At 41.0% G+C, this 18,755-nt stretch overlaps 2 protein-coding genes across 7 annotated transcripts in view; one reads left to right on the forward strand and one right to left on the reverse strand.

The window, feature by feature from the left end:
* The window catches only part of hsd17b4 (hydroxysteroid (17-beta) dehydrogenase 4), a 33,109-nt gene extending 21,839 nt beyond the window's left edge, over positions 1-11,270 (forward strand). The window contains exons 13-25 of the mRNA XM_086314798.1: positions 447-559; positions 831-954; positions 1,924-1,975; positions 3,616-3,687; positions 5,600-5,703; positions 5,823-5,888; positions 6,249-6,318; positions 6,460-6,566; positions 7,504-7,590; positions 7,696-7,782; positions 7,968-8,106; positions 9,601-9,728; positions 10,731-11,270. Coding sequence (XP_086170924.1) covers positions 447-559; positions 831-954; positions 1,924-1,975; positions 3,616-3,687; positions 5,600-5,703; positions 5,823-5,888; positions 6,249-6,318; positions 6,460-6,566; positions 7,504-7,590; positions 7,696-7,782; positions 7,968-8,106; positions 9,601-9,728; positions 10,731-10,820 — 1,239 coding nt within the window. The 3' untranslated portion in view covers positions 10,821-11,270. The remainder of the gene's footprint in view (positions 1-446; positions 560-830; positions 955-1,923; positions 1,976-3,615; positions 3,688-5,599; positions 5,704-5,822; positions 5,889-6,248; positions 6,319-6,459; positions 6,567-7,503; positions 7,591-7,695; positions 7,783-7,967; positions 8,107-9,600; positions 9,729-10,730) is intronic.
* A 2,190-nt stretch (positions 11,271-13,460) lies between these two features.
* dmxl1 (Dmx like 1) overlaps positions 13,461-18,755 on the reverse strand; it is a 63,621-nt gene continuing 58,326 nt past the window's right edge. For all 6 annotated transcript variants that reach the window (XM_086314803.1, XM_086314800.1, XM_086314804.1 and 3 more), the window contains one exon: positions 13,461-16,911. In XM_086314803.1, the coding sequence (XP_086170929.1) occupies positions 16,678-16,911 (234 nt within the window). In that variant the 3' untranslated portion in view covers positions 13,461-16,677. The remainder of the gene's footprint in view (positions 16,912-18,755) is intronic.

The raw sequence follows: 18,755 nt of genomic DNA on the forward strand, positions 1-18,755 counted from the left end.
ACAAAAAAAAGTCTTTCTAACAAATTTCCTTCTAACTTTGGAAGATATGCACTCACTTGTTTACACTGGATGTCTGCAGCCTAATTGTTGTCAGATTGAATAAATTTTTGAAAGAGGGAGGGGTGCATTTAAAGATTTATCACCGGCACCTGAAGCGAAGCAACAGATCTTCTCATAAGCCGGCATTTCATCTGCTCCTCAGTGTTTTCTTAAATGATCGTGTTCATTTCAGCGTCCTAAAAAATACATGTGTGTCTGTAGTTCCATTACATGGTGTACTGACACTGACGCATTCACTCTAAATGTTTGCTTGATCCTTCTTACCGAGTAGCTGTGAGGCTAAACCATTATGGTGTGATTTTTGTGATGCAACTTGTTTTCTTTCTTTAAATTACACCTTTTTTTGTTTTAATCCCCTTTCTGTTTTCTCTTCTTTCTCTTCTCAGACTAAAGCAGTGGGACAAAAACTTCCTCCAACCACTTTCAGCTTCAACCACACCCAGTGTATCCTGTATGCGCTGGGTGTCGGCATGTCCACCAAGGACCCAGACCATCTGAGGTGTGATTCTGCATGTGTTTGTGTTATTGACTGTAGTTTCCTCAGTAGTTGTAAAAAGGCAAATTACATGAAACTGGACAGAAAATAATGCTAATCATGGCTTCAATCATTACTGTTACCTTGACCTGCATGGAGGGGGAAGAATGCGCTGGATTCCATCCACGCTGAAACGCCTGTGCAGCCATCTGTGCTGTTATTTTTATCTGTCAGCAACCTATTCCTACAGAGGTATGCTGTTTCACTGAGCACTAACACTTGCATTTTAATGTAGGTTCCTGTATGAAGGCCATCCGGACTTCAGCTGCCTCCCCACCTTCGGGGTCATTCCCTCCCAGGCAGCTATGATGGATGGTGGTCTGAGCTCAGTCCCTGGACTCAACATAGATTTTACCCAGGTTAGAAAACGTGCATGTTGATGTCTGCTGTGTCTGTATTTGTCCTTGTGTGCAGCTGAGTTTGACTTTTGTTGTTGTTGTACGTACATGTTCATATCGTACGGGATGCTTTTAATTATGCTAATGCATCCCATCGGCGGTTACGCTTGCATCTCTTTGTCGCATCTTTGCAGCAAGAGCGTGAGGGAGCGATACAAGGATGGATAAGCCGGAGCTGCCGAATGAGAAATGCTTAACACCCCAACATCAGTCTTAAGCGATGTCAGTTAGCTGTGATGCGCCAAACAGCTTAATCACCTGGCCTTTTATATATTTAGATTCCTAACTTTGTTAATGGAGCTGATGATTTATCATCTTCGTCCTATTAGCAGCACCAATCACTGGCGTTTGTTCTTTCTTTGCATTGTTTGCACAATAACGCACCACATAGCTGTCGACAAACGTGTGTATGTTTTAAAAACAAACTTTGTGAGACGCTTCAACACATTAGCGTTAAGTTATCCCATATATTCAAATGTGTTTTCACACCCGGGGTGATGGCACATTGTTTGCATCTCGCCGTCTGACTGTGTTCTGTTTTATTATCTGTTGATCCATATGCACAAACACTACAAAGTAAGCGCCGTAAGAATCAACTGTCACACGGAGGTGAGGAGTTTATGCATCACGCCACTTGATTATAAAAGCTCTTAGTTCCTCCAGAAGCTTCCTCTCTAGTTTCCTCAAGGCAAGTTCATGGATTTAAAAGATCATGGTAGAGAGAGGGGGCGGGGCAGTGACAGTTTCTGAGTATTGGGAGGAGAGGAAATACGAGGAAGCACAAGCTGGCATTAAAGAGCGGGGAAAAAAGCACCCTGTTATAACACTTTACAAAGTCTTGCTTAAAACAGTAACTGAGGCTTTATGCCTCTTATAATTATATGTCGCAACTGATATATTCGTTTTTCTTTTTGTTTGTTTGTTTTCTAGGTGTTGCATGGGGAGCAGTACTTGGAGCTTTACAAACCTCTGCCAACTTCAGGTATTTTCCCTCTGATAATTCTGCAGAAAGAATTGTTTTTTTTTTAATTGCTGGAGAAATTCTGGGAGATGAAGCAGCTTGTTTACAGCTGCTGACTCTGGCAGCTGCAGCTGCTGCCTTCTTGCAGGACTTGCTCACAGCTGCGATGGCGGGCTCTCTGTCCTTGCAGCTGGCTTGCAGCTCTCGAAGCTGGCAGCGGCGTGGAGCTTTGACCTGCCGAGGGTTGGGAGCATGTTTGTAGCTGAAAGCGCATAAGAGACAGAGCGTGAAAGTTGTGTACGGTTTTTGTTTTTTTACAACTTGGCATTTCTGATCATGTGAGGCATTTTGCCGTAGGCCAGATGTGTGCATTCTGTAGCTTTTACAGTTGTTACAGTCTCATTACAAGATATTATTAGATTCAGTTATTTTGGCCATGCCTGCAAATGTTTGTTTGATGTAAAACGCACAAGCAAAGCTCAAGGTTGTCCAGACATGGAATCTACAAAGTTTGGTTAAAAACTTCATGAAACGTGAAAACAAAACGTGTCAATCTGCCCACTGAACCCATAAAAGACTGGAAAAATTAACTTACTGAGATTATAACTAAAGTATTTTATATAGCGCTTCCTTGTGGCTCCATGGTGTACTGGTTGACACATTTGCTTTTCACAAGCAAGATCCCTGGTTTTAGACTGGGAGGAAACACAGCCAGCCTTGGGGGCTCAGAAGCTAGTGTACTCCCACTGCCAGTCTCAAGCCTGATAAATAGGAGTGTTGCATCAGCATCCAGCATAAAATCGGTGCCAAATCAAACATGTGGATCCAGCCACTGTGAAAAATGAGGGAGCAGCCGGCGTTGTTGTGATTTAGAATTGAATATCGACTCCAAACATTTATTTCTTTTAGCGTTTAAACATTTCTGCTTATTAAAAGCACTTTTAGAGCCTTTTTGTGTCACTTTAGCCTAAATCACACTGCAGTGGATAACACATTACATACAGCAAGGGACAAGTTTAGGTGTATTTACATGGATGGGTATTTTCAGTCTCATTTTTTTTTTTATAATGAGTCTAGAAATCTAAACTCTGATATGACCGAGGTTACCTCAAAAGCATTGATGCATTTTGCACGTGTCCTATAACAGGACTAATAGGATTGTGAGGAGCCCAGCTCTGCCTCATGCGTTACCATTACAGAGAACGGCTTTTGTTTTTCTTAAAGATGAATGCCTCAGAGTTTCTCACAGTAGCCGACATGTCCTTGCTTTGTACAAAGTGATCATTAAAAATACTTATTTGAAACCAGATGGTGTTTTTTCTGGTTGTAACACCCAAAACTCTATTTAGTTATCCATTATTTAAGACAAGGAGAAGTAGCACACCCTTGTGAGTCTTGGTGTTTTGGCTTGAAAATTGACTTTAGTAATTAACCTACTGCAGATTAACTTTCTGACTGACTAATCTGTAATTGGAGAATTGAGGATCCAGCACATGCTACAGAGAGGTTTAGAGATTTGTCTCAAGGCTTTTAGAGTTTGTATGTTTACAAAGTATTAATTGACCTTATGTCAGATACTTTGACTTAAAACTAGAGAGGTAATAGTTTGCAGGGCTTGGATTAAATAAATAAATAAATAAATAAATAAAATACATTTTCAGGTAAACTTACCTCTGAGGCCACGATAGCAGACGTGTTGGATAAAGGATCTGGAGCCGTCATCCTCCTGGATGGTAAGGTTTCTTTTTTTCTTTTGCCATATAGGCCAAGCAGGTGATATCATTTACAGTATTTATTCCATATTCATTTGTTTTTACCACTTTAATGTGTTTCTTCCTGAGAGTCGCCTCTAAGGCTGAATTAACACGAGTTAATTTACAGTCTGTGTCTGCAGGGACTGAAATAAGGGACTGAGAGCGGCTCTTATTTTTGTTGGACAAGTCCATAGAGATGGAGGATGTTAGAGCAACTCTGATTTATAATTAATCGAACTTAAAACAAATAGCATGGGACACAAGGTTCCCTGGAGTCTTCACAGAAACGTCTTCATGCACACAAAACCAGTCAGCTTCTGTTAGGATAAAGTCATTTCAGTAAGATGGCCTGTCACAGTCATGTCTCATACAAACAGCTTTGTTTGTCTCTGTGCCTGTTATGTTTTGAATTGACTTAATTAAATTAATCAGGCAGCGCGTCGACTATGAAGAGGATTTGATTCCTTCTGATAGCTGCTAATTGTTCCTCTTCATTCGGCTTCCATGCGGTTATTCGTGCGCTTCCTCCTGCTCTGGCTTGTGTCTGGCTGGTTTGTTTTTACCCCCGTCTGTTTATTATTACAGGTAATGATATGTGTAAGTATGTTGAATTCACCATCGTTCAGTGTCTTTGCCACACTAGGGATGTTTGTTTAAATGTTTTAATAAGTTTCTCACTGCGTAGAAATCGTGTACTGCACAAGGATGAGTTTAGCTTTCTGAATCTCAAAGACATCTCACTTCAAAACATAAAAAGTCTTCTGGGACTGTTTTGCTGGACGTTAGTTGAACATTCAGATCTATTGATCTGCTGGGTTTTTTTCACACATCTCACAAGAGAAACTATGCAGGGAGTGTCCGTTATCTGGACAAAAGTGTCTTGCTGATGTCAGATAATGGCCAGACCGCTTCAAGCTGATGGAAGAGAAACGTTAACACAAGGAACCATTTGTTAAAATCGGAGGTATGCAGAAAAGCATCTCTGAATGCACAACACTCGAGTGTTGAGTGCCACTCTGGCAAAGAGCAGGAATCTGAGGCTTGCACAGGTTCACCAAAATTGACCAGCAAAAGGTTGCCTGGTCTGAGTGTCGATTTCTTTAGCCACATTCAGACTGTTGGATCAGAATTTGGTGTAAACAACATAAAAGCATGAATCCAATCTAGGGTGTATCATCAGTTCAGGCTGGTGGTAGTATAATGGTGTGGGGATGTTTTCTTGTCACACTTGGCAACAACTGGGCAACATTTAAACGACTTGGCCTACCTGAGGATTGTTGTTGAGCATGTCCATCTTTTTATAACCAGAGTGTCGTCATCTCCTGATGTCTGCTTCCAGCAGGATAATGCAGCAAAGCTCACATCATCTAAAACTGATTTCTTGAACATGTCAATAATTTCATGACCTCCACATTCTTAGGCATGTGGTGGAGCTGGAGATTCAGCTCTTGGATGTGCAGCACCTTGTGATACTATTATATGACCTATATGTAATTATTTCCAGCACAGTACGTTTACAGTAGGGGCTGGGAGTGGTTCTCTGCTGTGAGAGACTGCGAAAATAGTTAAGAAGAACAATATTTCTAATTGTAAGGTATCTACGGTATGCAATATAGTTTATAGATTTGGAGAATCTTAAGGCGTGTGTGTGTGTGTTTGTATGCAGAGGAAAAGACTGAAACTACTGAGTTATGAAATAATAAAAGGTTGTATTTTATTTTTTTATGTGCAATTCATTGCAGAAGTAAGATTTTGCATGTAGGGCTTTAACATAAAGTGTAGTAGTAGTAGAAGATCATTGTGGATTTGCTTTCCCTTAAGTAAAAGGACATGAATGCTCTCTCTGGCTCTGATATTTGTCATTAACTGCAAGAAATTGTGCTTCCTGCAGTGAATACCTACAGTGGCAACGAGCTGGTGTGCTACAACCAGTTTTCGGTGTTTGTTGTCGGTGCTGGAGGCTTCGGAGGAAAGAGAAGCTCTGAGAAAGCCAAAGTAAGTTTTCTGTATACAAGCTGTTTTACTAAAGGGACAGTATAAGAAAATGTAAAATGAATAAATAAATAAATAAAAATGTTATCACATGTCAAGTGTTTGTTTTGTGCTGCTTCCAGCCTCCTGTTCCTCCTCCTAAACGCTCACCAGATGCTGTTGTGATCGATTCAACCACAAGAGACCAAGTGAGTGAGTCTGTGTGGGTTTTGCCGCACAATAAATTAGCTGCATTTATAATATATGGGTGATATCGTGTGGGTCTGAAATAAACGTGAAGTTTTTCAGAGAGGCAGAAGTGTTTGGGGAGGGGGGGGGGTGTGCTGACTGTGTGATGCAGGGGAAAAAAAGAAGAGGAATTTAAAACTAAATCCCTTAAGCACTTTAAAGGGCTGTGACTGTATTACTTCAAAGATATTCCTATTTTAGGTATCTCTTCCATTGCCTTCATGATAATTTAATTTCATCCAAGATCTGTGCATGAGAAGTTCAGGGGTTTATGAATTAGATATAGATCTAAACAATTTCTGTTTCCCCTGTGGTCACAGGCTGCCTTGTATCGCCTGAGTGGAGACTGGAACCCTCTTCATATAGACCCCAGCTTTGCTGCTATGGGAGGTTAGAGTCTAACATGTTGGGTTTTTTTTTTTGTTTTTGTTTTTTTAATTTTGCTTAGGACTTAATCTTTGTCTGGTATTTTGAATGCATTTTGGTCTTATTTAAACGTGACATGCTGTACTCGACGTGCTCTCTGGTCAGGCTTCAAAGCTCCCATCCTGCATGGCCTGTGTTCGTTCGGCTTCGCTGCAAGACACGTCCTCAAGCAGTTCGCCGACAACGACCCCTCCAGGTTCAAGGCCATCAAGGTGAGCGTAACCTGCGATTTTAAACTGTGTGATCCTGCGAATGAGGCTTTCGAGTTCATGCGAAGACTACTTTCGTGATTTCAGAGAATGTCTTACGTTAGTGGTTCCTCTTTGATTTTGAGGGTGAAAAGAGCTGATGAGTGGTTCGTTACTCTGGTCCACCCTCTGTCTAGATGGTTTTCTCTAACAGACAATTACTGACAGATATCATCTGAACCTGTCATTCAGACTGTGCGCAGAGAGGCTTTCTTTAGACGAAGGAAAAAATCATTTGATTTCGATCATCTTTGATTGAGATTGAAGTTTAATATTCCAGAGACAGAATAACCTCAATAAAAATGCAAAAGTAGACCTGCAAAATTAATATTCTGCCATAAAGTATCATCTTCATGGTCGGAAACTTTACCGAGATGTTAGACAGCGTTTAATTTTGGCCACTTGTGCAGCTGCGTCAGCTTCTTTAGACAAATTGCTTTCCAGGTTAACGTCATCCGTTGCACCCGACAGCGTGACAATAGTTTAATATTCTCTTATTCATTCCCATGACGTCTCACACTTCAGTAATGGACTGATTCACATTAACGCAACATTTTATAATCTAATTCTGTGTCAGATTGCTCCCACCTTATTTCCATCACAGCACGGCTCTGCTGTAATGATGTGTCACTGAAGCTTACTTCCTTTTTTTTTTTTTTTTTTTTATCTCTGCAATACCGTTGACACTGTTTTATGGTTTCATCTCCTGATTTCTGTCACAAGGCCTTTAAGCTTTTTGATGTGAAATTCCTTTTATGCTTTGGAAATATTTTTTTTGTGATGGAAGCTTGTGTGCAAAAAGGAGTGAGAAGTGAAGAGTTAATATGGCTACCATCTCAGAAACCTGTATCTGCAGATCCGCCACCCTCGCTCTCCTTAACCGCCCGCCTTTGCTCCTCAGGTTCGCTTTGTGAAGCCGGTGATGCCGGGTCAGTCACTGCAGACTGAGATGTGGAAGGAAGGCAACAGAGTTCACATCCAGTGCAAAGTGAGTGTCTTTAAGTTTGGCTTGGATACAATCAGAACAATTTTAGGGATGAATGGGTAAATGTTACACTACAGTGAAGTTTCAGCTCCAGTCTCTCTCATCCAGGTGAAGGAGACCGATGCAGTCGTGCTGGCAGGAGCCTATGTGGATTTGCACGGAGCCTCAGGAGCATCTCCAGAAAATCTCTCTCAGGTACATCAGTCGGAAAATACTCCATTCAATTTTACCTAACTCTGTCCTAGAGCACCTGATGTCTTTTTTCGTATTTGTAGGTAATTTGGACAAAATGAATTTGTACTTGGGACATATCACGATAATGGATCCTGAAAATGAGAATGGACATGAGCTTTTAATGTCATTTCTACTTATTCGTGCAGGGAGGTGGCCTTCAGAGTGAGCTGGTGTTTGCAGAGATCGGCCGTCGTATCAAAGACGTGGGCTCAGAGCTGGTCAAGAAGGTGAACGCTGTGTTCGGCTGGGAGATAACGAAAGATGGGAAGAAAGCGGCACAGTGGAGTAAGTCTACTGAATGCTTTGAGAATAAAAATATAACTTTAGTTCAGGTAACTACATTTGATCATCAGTATAACATAGAGTCAGTTTAATATCAGGTAGCACAGGTAGTCCAGCTCCTCCAGGGTAGCAACATCTACATGTGCCGCCTCAAGGCTTTCTGTCTAGTGGAGGAGAGATCATGAGGAGAGCTGGATGGGATTGTACTATAGTGTCAAGTTCCAGTGTTCTACAAAACGACCTTCATCATGACAGTTGCACAATGGCGAGCACAGATCCTTAAATGAAGTGTGTGCTCACAGCCGGGCACCATGCAGCTGTGCAATACCATTCCTTTTCTAGGGGCTGTCTGATTGCTTTGCCAGTGGATCTGTTGCACCAAAGGTCGTCTGATGCAGCGCGGTGGTTGTATCATATTTAGAAGGTCCTGACTTTTATGTGGAATAAATAAATACTACAAACATCCCGTGGAGTATTTTTGCAGATTACACTGTGATCTGCAGTGAGACACGGAAGGAAATCGAAGAGGGCGTGGAGAGGTGGAGGAATAAAAGTCTGTAAGGAAAGGTGTAACAGCGAGAGTTTAAATACCTGAGGTCAACCTTGCAAAGCAACAGACAGTGCAGAAGAGGGCTGAAGATGAGAGTGGAGTGGGTGGAGACAAGTATCAGGGGTGATTTGTGACTGGAGGAGTGAAAGGGAAGGTTTCTAAGATGATAGTGAGACCTGCTATGATGTATGGTTTGGACACAGTGTCTCTGACAGAAAGACAGGAGGCGGAGTTGCAGATGTTAACATTTTTGTAAGCAGGATGGAGAAGACTAGAAATGAGTGCATCAGAGGTACAGCTAGAGACAAAGTAAGAGATGAAAGGCTGAGATGGTTTGGATGTGTGCAGAGGAGTAAATATGGAGCTGCCAGGGAGGACGAAAAGAGGAAGACCTCAGAAGATGAATGGATGTAGTGAAGAAGGTCATGCAGAGGGCTGGGGGGAGATGGGGGGAGATGGTGCGCTAGACAACTCTTAAGGGAGCACATGAGTAAAGAATAAGAAATAATAAAGATTTGAACCTTTTACATGCAACTTTTGGAAGTTGGTTCAAGTATTCCAGGCAGATTTATTGTGTTGTAATTGGTCTGCTAAACATATCTGACAAAGGCTGCTGCTCATGTTGCTCGGGTGGTTCGGAGTTCACACATTTAAATTTCCCCAGAGAGGGTTGGGAGTGATTTTTGTGATGGATTTACAAGGCCGCAAACCTCCTGTCAGCATAAAATTGATTGTGCTGCTGCTCACTGGAGTGTCCCGTAGTAAATTTGTGCTCGACTGTCTTCCTCCTCCTTTCTTTTCTCAAAAAAAAAATCATATGATTGGCTCCCACGCGCACCCATGAAACGAAGGTTAAGACACAGGTCACGGGTTAAATAAGCCGTTCAGGTCAATTTTGAAGCTTTGATTTTGATTTAGCTTTTTTCTTCTGTGCCGTTTTCCTTTAGCCATTGATCTGAAGAGCGGCAGCGGGTCATTGCACAAAGGGCCTTACGGCGGAAAGGCGGATGTGACCATGACTGTGTCGGACGAAGACTTCATGGAGGTGGTGCAGGGGAAGCTCAACCCTCAGAAGGTGACTGTTGAGTCGTAATAAAACAACGTTAATTAGTTGCTGTGTGAAGAATGACCTTGTTTTTATTTATTTTTTTAAAATTCTGCACAGTGACTCACCTGCTTCATGCTCTTTAAAGCTTCTGTGCTCACACTGGTAAATATTTTAGTTAAAGTTTACAAAAACCTGCAGAAATCCTTTTATGACCAAGTGGTTTTGTTTTTAAAAAAAAGCCTCATATTTTAAATCACGTCTTCTTTGGGATGTTAAAATCACTTCTAGTACATTGTAATTAAAGGGAAAGTGCCTTCGAGGAGCCCTTCAGTCTGTAACGACTACCTCCCTGATCTCGTCATGTCAGATTTTTAAAAAAATAATGAATGCAATGATCTATCAGATCAGAAAGCTCTAATCAATCGGCAGTACTTCCCATCTGTCACTGGCGATGACAGATGGGATGTGGCTACTGTAAAGAATTTATATGCTTCCCGGAGCGCCTGATATTGATCTGAGGAGCGCATGTGCACGCTCTTAACAAAGAGTGTCATCGGGCTGGGTGCTGCTTTTCCACTCTCCCTCATGATGAAAAGGAGCAGCTGGAGGAAGATTAGTCGATGGGGTTGAAAGGGACACCGCTGTCATTGCAGGGTCATCATAACCCCATCATGTGATTGATTTTTTTTTTTTTTTTTTTTTAAATCTTATCTGTGGAAAGCGGTACAAGTTGGCAGTGGTTCAGTTTTTCCCAGTGAAGGCGCTTCTCTGCTGCACGCTTGGCTCCGTACCTTGTGGATATGAATAATATAATATTCTTTGATTGTTCTGCTGCCAGAGAACCGGTAGCCAAAGATTCCCTTTTGTCCGAGACCTTGTTGGTGTTAGCTGCAGGCGTCTTGGCCCATTTTGCTCTCTCTTTGTTCTTGAAAACGATTAACAGCCAGCCGGCTCCTAAACAGAAGAGACTGTGGCTCTTTGGGAAGAAAAAAAAATGCTCAAGTGTTTCTTTGTTGTTTTCTTTGTTAGGCCTTCTTCTCTGGCAAGCTGAAGGTTAGAGGGAACATCATGCTGAGTCAGAAGCTGGAGGTTATCCTGAAGGACTACGCCAAGCTGTGAGCTCCTCAGCCAGCCAATCAAATGACTTCAAGAACTGACCAACCTACAAGCTCGCCTTCTCCTTCTGTGTGTGTGTGTGTGTGTGTGTGTGTGTGTGTGTGTGTGTGTGTGTGTGTGTTTACATACTTTTCCACTCGAGGGAAACACACAAAGTGACCCTGAGAATTAATTCTGAGGTGTCACTAATCAAGTTTCAAAGAGTCTGAAATAAAACGTCTTTATTCTCAGCCATCATGAGGAGAAACTGTAATTCAGAGCACCTGGTTATTTACACCTGGCTACAGTCGGTCCTTGCTAACCTGTGCCTAATGAATCATGTAGAAAATAACCAAAGCATTTCATAAATGTAATTGCTTCACAAAGACTGTGCTCAAATGTGTCTAATGAAACGATTGCTCTTCTATTAAAAAGAACTAAATGAGAATAAAACCTCATCGTTTAACACTTAAATGGCTAAAGATGTCTTGTTTTTTACTTTAATGTATCTACTGACTGAGTTTAGTGTGAATGAGAGACCTCCTGCATCTGCAGCTCTCTTCGCTTCCAGCAGCTTTTCTGATTCACTCTCAACACTCTGTTGTTGTTGTTGTTTTTTGTATTTTTGGCAACGGCAGTACATAAACGCTCTACACCCCCCCCACGCTCCTCATATATGTACCTATACTCAATGGCTAAGGGGCCCCGCAGGGGAAAGCTATAAGATTGTCAGGCTGTTGGAAATGCCACTCCAAATGTCAATGTTGTGTCCAAAAATGTCAGTTATTGTAGGTTAATAAGAACTCACTGACCACTGGAGCAAACATTTTTTATGCCACAGTCCTGTTTTGTTAGTTTTTCTGGCAGGAAATGTGGGACACTGCTGCATTTCTTTGCATGTTAGCCAAACTGCCAACCATGGCACTGAGGAAGACCTGTCGTATGTACAGCGCTCTGGTTTTAAAGTATAGAAAAATACCATAGTTCCTGCAGAATGACAGATTTTCTTCACATCCTTTTTTAAAACAGTATTTATCCTGTGTTTTTATTGTACAGTCATCTGGAGTTATAAAAATTGAATGAGTGTGAATATAGACGTAAACTTCATGCTGAGACTGATTTTTGTCTGAAACGGTAACAGAACTTTTATTAAAGCATTTACAGCATCTAAACTGAATTTTAATATTTTTTTTTTCCTTTGTGCACCACAGCAGTGGATTTGAAACGAAGCAATCAAGATGTGATTGAAGTGCAGACTTTCAGCTTTAATTCAAGAGGTTTAGCAAAAATAAATTGCAGCCAGGTGTGGCCTGTTTCTTTCATCTTTTCTAACAAATGAAAGGATAGAAGGTAATTCTTTGAGCTGAATTTGTTTTGTAGCTGCTCATATTGAAACTCTCATTATGTAGATCCACAAACAAGAAGGCAAAGACTTTGGAAAATCACTAACTGAAGAATGTTAAAACATAATCCTTTGTGTAATTCTTCCTCTTCTTTGTAAAAGTACCACCTAAAATAAACATGTAATTTTGCAGTTAAAATCACACATTGATTGTTCATTTCAGGTCTATTGAGGTTTTACACAGAGGCAAAAACTTGGCAGGTGGACCTTGTTGTAATTGCTATAATTACCACCAAATCTTTATCAGAGCAAAGGTGATGTGCTTTTTTCCCCTCCCTTTTTAAAGGAAATGAAGTGATTCAGAGTCGAACCAAAGAGTCACCACCGGCAGCTCTTTAAAAGGAAAAACTGAATTTAATGTATTTTTAGCTGGTGTTGCAGTGGTTGCCACAATCAGCCTACAGTAAGGACTCCTCTTTATATGTTAGTCTTACAGTGGTTTTATATATAGTTTAATATGAGGTCAGTGTATGTGCAGTTATGCCGAGTGTGTCATATTTTATATATGCAGTTTCTGAGACTTCACTACATCACCAGTGTGACTTTTTCCCCTCTGAAAAACCAAAATAAATTGCAAAACACATTAAAAAAGCCAGATGCAAATTAAAAGTCAATATGGAAGTTAAATTTATTTATTTTTTAACAAATTTGTCAGATGGTTTAATAAACTCACCATTTAAAATAATAATAATAATAAAAAAGAATTTTCAGGCTTTAATGGGTTAAATCTTTGGTTTGTAAGAGATGGCCGATTTACGGAAGAGGATTAGGGCCACTGGAAAAAAAAAATGAATTCAGGAAAAGAAGAAGAATAAAAAAGACGTGCCCACTTCCCCCCCCAGTGGCCCTAATCCTCTTCCGTACCGATCAGACAAAAGGTCAATGTTTTAAACGTAAAGGAGCTCGTATAGCTTAAATAAACCGAGAGGTTCACCGAACAAAGCGGAAGAATATATATGGAGCTGGAAATGGGTGTGAAAAAGTTAACCATTATTTATTAAATTCACTTTCATTCATATAGCGCCAAATCACAGTTAAAGTATTTCGTCTCGTTTAAAATGACTTAAATCATCGTTCTTCCCCATTCTGATGCTTAATTTGAACTTCAGCTGGTCATCGTTGCCATGTCTGTGTACCTAAATGGATCGACTCGATGCCGTACGATTGGCTGATTAGATCAATATGCAGATTAACAGGTGTAACTAAGTGAATACCGATATGATTGTGTATTGCAATGCTCTGACATCACAGAACACATCTGCTCGTGTTATACAATCCTTTTATTACATCAGTACATTTTCCTGTTTATAATACACTGATTTATACAATATCTCTACTATAAAATTAGAATAATCTGATCAAATTCACATTTTCAATATGCAAGTGTTTTTAAAGCTTGCATATTTGATATGACGATCCGCTTCTTTGTGATCAAGCCAAGTGAGTTTTTTCTTCATCTACGATTTTAACGTTAATAAAGAGAATCTGAAATCTTCCAGTCTTTGAAAGAATAATGAGAAGTATTAGATTAAAAAAACAACAACAATTATTTATTCTCCAGTGTCTGTTCGAGCAGATATCGTTTGGCTTTGATAAAACTCATTTTATTGTCCTTCTGCTGCAGGAGTACAAAGGAATCTCCAAACACTTTAATTGGTGTGAAAAACAAAAATAGTCCACATCAGAAAAACAAAAAAAACCCAGAACAAAAGGAAACAATGACGAGAAAAGAAAAATTAGTAAGATTACATCTGCTGCCTGAACAGTAGAATTCTAAATATGAACATTTTCATAAATATACCTGTTTGTACACAATGATTTTCTTCATAAAGTGGCTTTCGTCGTTACCTACCGCTAATCTACGACTAATCGTTGCGATTATGCAGGTATTATCAGAAGCTAGTTCATGGATCTTTATATTTACACACGCAGTATGTAACTGTGATCAACCTGCTTCATATAAAAGGCTTTCTATACTTCATCCACCCTGAAATCAAAGCTAATCTCTATTTGCTTCCCTACAGCAGCAAAACAAGGCTCTATGGGCAGTTAGCTTACTGGATTAACAGTTTGTAAGAGCCTCTTCCTTAGTCAAGTGGAAGACGCATCATGTGATACAACAGCCTAGATTGTATTTTCCAAACGTGTACTGAAGGCAATGAGCTGCATTTGGATGATATAAAAAGAAGTTAAAGAATTTTTAAAAAGATAATTGATAATTAAGTGTGACAAAAGAAGAAGTAAATCTAATCAAATTAAAATAAAGGCAAATTATTCAAAAGACATCTGTCAATCATGGTCCATGTGAAAAATTAGAGCTAGGAGTCGATGAAAGGGAGGTGCAGGGTAACCGGAATAAAACATTTCCACAGCAAAACTAAATCTCCATAAAATTTGAACCCCTCCCCCTCAAAAAACCCTTTCCATTGCCAACAGCAAAGCTTCCTGCTACATGATCGGAAGCTTAACATTTCCAAAAACAAAACTCACCCAGAGGTGGTGTTCTGACGGCCCCTATCAATGTGTTAAATTGAAGCTACCTTGTGCAACCGATTATCAATAATAAACAACATGAGCAGAACCAGCAGTCCTAGTACTGTGCCAGGTTGGCAGAAGTAGCCTTCAGAGATTTAAGGACACTTAATATTGAATGAATACCTCTGGTTCTAGGCCGAGATGAACAAATATCTCATTACGTATTGTCATCATCTCATCACCTAAGACCATGCCTGCCTTCTATCCTTATATTCATAACACTACATATAATTTAGCTTAGTTTTTACGTGCAAATACACAAAAATCTGGCACAATCAGACAGCCCACTGGGTGGTGGCACGCATACACCGATCAGCCACAACATTAAACCATCCAAAAAGACCGAAACAGTTTCCCAAAGCTGCTCAGATGAACAGCTCTGACCGGCTGAGGGATGGAGCGAGTGGTTTTGGGTCGGTGCAGCGGATCCTTCGGGTCCTGTAGGGTTGTGAGTTTGGGGTGGAGGGGTGGCCCCCGAGGATGAAGCTTGTTCTGGTGGCAGATCACATTGGAATCTGGGTGTCTGGGCTCTTTTCCAAGTTCTTCATGCTGTTCCTGAGCAGTATTTGTGGTGGCTTCTGGGAGGAGACGCTGGGGAGTGAGGGCGGTGTGCTTGCATGGTTGGTGTGTGTAAAAAACAAACAAACAAACCAAAAAAACAGAGGTTTCCCGGCAGAGCATGGATGATGAATGCTACTCACGTCACGTGAGAGTGGTTTAAATGTACCAAATCCTGCTAGCCTGGTTAAGGAGCAGCTCAACATTTTGGAAAACACTTGCTTTCTGACAGCGTTCGACCACTTTCATGTCTGTCTGTTAAAAATAAAGACAGCCCTGATGTGGAAACTATTGGCTTCGTCTAGCAGTAACAAAATCAGCCAAGGAGCACTTGTACTGCTCTCAGATGGTGTGTATGAAGGTAAAAAGCGTCAATATGCCAGACTCTTCTTTAACGGACGGAGCTAATTACCTATGAGTGCGTGGATCCCAGGAAAGTGTGTGCTGATCGGCTGATTTTGTGACCGTTATTAGCAGTTTCCCCATTTCTGGTTTTTGTTCTAAGCCACCCAGCAGCTCGCTGAAGGCTCATATTTAAGCGGACAAACACGAGAGTAGTCTAAAACTGTCGCGTAAGGTCTGTATCAGAAAACGAATGAGAGAATCTCCCAAATATGTTAAGCCGCTGCTTTAAATTCATGAACCATGTTTATTGGTACCATAGTTATAAATCCTGCGTTCATTTCAATTGCAGCTGGGTTACAGAAAGGTGCCTAAAACTAAACACAGCAGCAACATAACACTAGGAGGCTGTGAAGCGTCCTGATCCTCTGCTACTCCAACCAAGCTGGTTTATCTGGAGCACCAGAACTGGATATGATGTGCTTTGAATGTCCGCTTTGTGCCAAGGGCTCTGAAAGTGATCACCTGAATGCTTCCAGAAGAGCTTTTGCCATCATCACAACTGATTTCCTAATACAAACTAAAACGTATCTTGTATAAGTGAAACAATGCTGCAGGTTTAGACTTCACACCTGCTCCTACAGCTTTCACTTCCTGTGCAAAAAGTGCTCTCCGTGTGTTGTTCGGTGGAGACAGAGATGGCTGTTTTGTGCAGAGTCTCCAGCTGCTTATTTTGTCTCTCCTTCAGCTGATTCTGACTGAAGGTGTCCCGTGCACATTAGCCTGCATTTGCCTTTCTCTACATTTTAAAACACTTGTAAAAGCTCCTGTGTTTGGTTAGCTTTAAAGTCAAATTTGGATTCAGGTGGATCACAACAGGTGATACAGCACGGTCACGCCCGATCAACCGGCGAGCGCTCCCTTCTGTGAAAGTCTATAAATCCTAGAAATGAATCAGTTGCCATTTTTCCAATCACGTATGACACGCAATTCACAAATCGTGCCTCTGCTCACATAAACTGTTTTAATGCCACACTTTTCTGTCTATATGAAGAATTTCACATCATTCTTGAGGTTGCCGTGGTTGTTGTTCGTAACGCTGAAGCGGTTCGGGAGGATCCTCATCTTCATGGTACCGTCGGCGCCGCAGGAGAAGATGTAGTTAGCTGGTCCCACTTCGAGCTGCATCACACCTGTGCCGAGGTTCCTGAACAGCGACTGGCGAGCGTGTTCGTTGGGAAAGGTGTAAAGGAGGCTATGCGTGGTCAGGCTCCAAACCTGGAGGAAGCAGGGAAGATTTGAAAAATCAGAAACAGGACAGTTTAATGGAGTTTGTTTCGGTCAAAGGGAGAATGCGTCTCTATAAAAACATCTATAAACAATCCAAACCTGAATGAACTGAACCTACTAAGAACCTGATGAAGCTCATTCTCTGATTAAAAAACATGACCAGTATAAAAAAATTAATTAAAATCCCCCAAACCAAATATCTTTTGCCATAAATTCTCTCCGATGCTCTAACTCCAAGATGAAAAAGTCACAAACTGCTTCTTAATTTGATGATTGTGCTGAATTCTTTGCTTTCTACAAGTAACTGTGTTACTTGTGTGTTGAGTGTGCAACACACTCAACCATCGAACAATCATGTTCTGACTCAGACTGGAATCAGTCTCAGACAAACTGGTGAAGGTTCCAATTTAGAAATGACAATTCCAGCATGTTTAAATTCATGTGAATCAGTGAGCGCAACTTGTCTGCGACGTGTCTCAATGTGCAGTAGGAGATTCAACTCAACTGGTTGCCAACTGATTGCATCCTTGTTTATATTCCTGTATAAAAGCAAGGTTACTAAGCAACTATGTCCTATGACTTACAGTTAGTAACCATCCTGCAGCAACTGGGTCACTGTTTGCGGATGATTTTCTGAATTTCTGTTTCAAAATGTATGTAATTGCCAGCTTCTGTTTTATTGCCATCTTAATGCATGAAAGTTGCTCCAAAGTATGCAAGTGGCTGCAGACCTGGTCCAAGCCTTCAAAACTACTATTTCAAAAGCAAGTTCACAGCAAACCGTCCTAATAATCTTTGCAGTGCCAGGGTCTCATCACGGTTATGATTATTATTGTGATGTTGGACATTTGTCTCCCCCCCCCTCCTCTCATCCCTTTGTAGCTATAGTCACTAATGTAGTTTAAACTTAAATGTGCTCTTAGTGGTATCCAGTTCAAACTTGAGATTAATTTGGTACCTTTTATTCTGTCATGGCTACAACTCGCTGTTGACATTTCATTGTTTCATGCATTCTTACTTTGCCCCTTTAAGCCTGTATTTAAGAATTATTTCTTCACTGAAAACAACATCAATGTAATACGGTCAGGTTTGGGTGCTACTGCAGCAGAATGTATTGTGGCCTCTTTACCAGAAAAAACAGAAATACATGGCTGAGTTTCCACTGAAGACCTCGATAGGCTCTGAACAACTTGGATCATTTGACTCTTATTCTCAGTCTGGGAGCTGCATGATTCATTAAGGTATCTAATTTATTGAAGTTCCAGCTCTCATCAAACACTTTAATTGTATATTGACTGACTGCAAACTGCAAACTGTTGTGCTGCACATTTATAAGCTTTTAAAGACTTTAGATGAGTAACCTCACGCACAGCTTTGAAAGGTTTTTTTTTTCTGAGCAATTATCCAGAGTGAAAGTCATTTGAATTTCAAGCAGATGTGCACTGCACCATTCTACATGTGAGCGACACAGGGGCTTCATCCTTGGAGTGACAGCTGTGTGATCTGCAGCAGCATATCCAAGTCAAAAAGATAAAAAAGACCTGCTGTCTCTGGTAATATATTAGCTGCAGACATTCACATCCTCCTCCTACTGCCTTCTCCTCTGCCTTTCCCAGTGTCAACCCACTTTCACCTTACATGTTAGTCTCCATCAGTCACACAGCTGTCCCGAGCAGGTGGTTAATCACAAGTGACAATGGATTTCTTTTGCTTTGCTGGAGGTCACCGTCTCCACCGATAAACGCAACAGAGACATACACGTCTGGGTGCCAAACGCCCTGGAGGGCAGTTCTGCAAGTGACGAATTTACGAGGGTAGAGGAAATGATCAAG

The sequence above is a fragment of the Aulonocara sp. 'chitande type north' Nkhata Bay genome, linkage group LG12 (genome assembly GCF_057382095.1).
Source record: "Aulonocara sp. 'chitande type north' Nkhata Bay isolate Kocher_YH1m ecotype deep benthic linkage group LG12, A_spYH_male_GT1.1, whole genome shotgun sequence".
In the NCBI taxonomy this organism is placed as follows: Eukaryota; Metazoa; Chordata; class Actinopteri; order Cichliformes; family Cichlidae; genus Aulonocara; species Aulonocara sp. 'chitande type north' Nkhata Bay.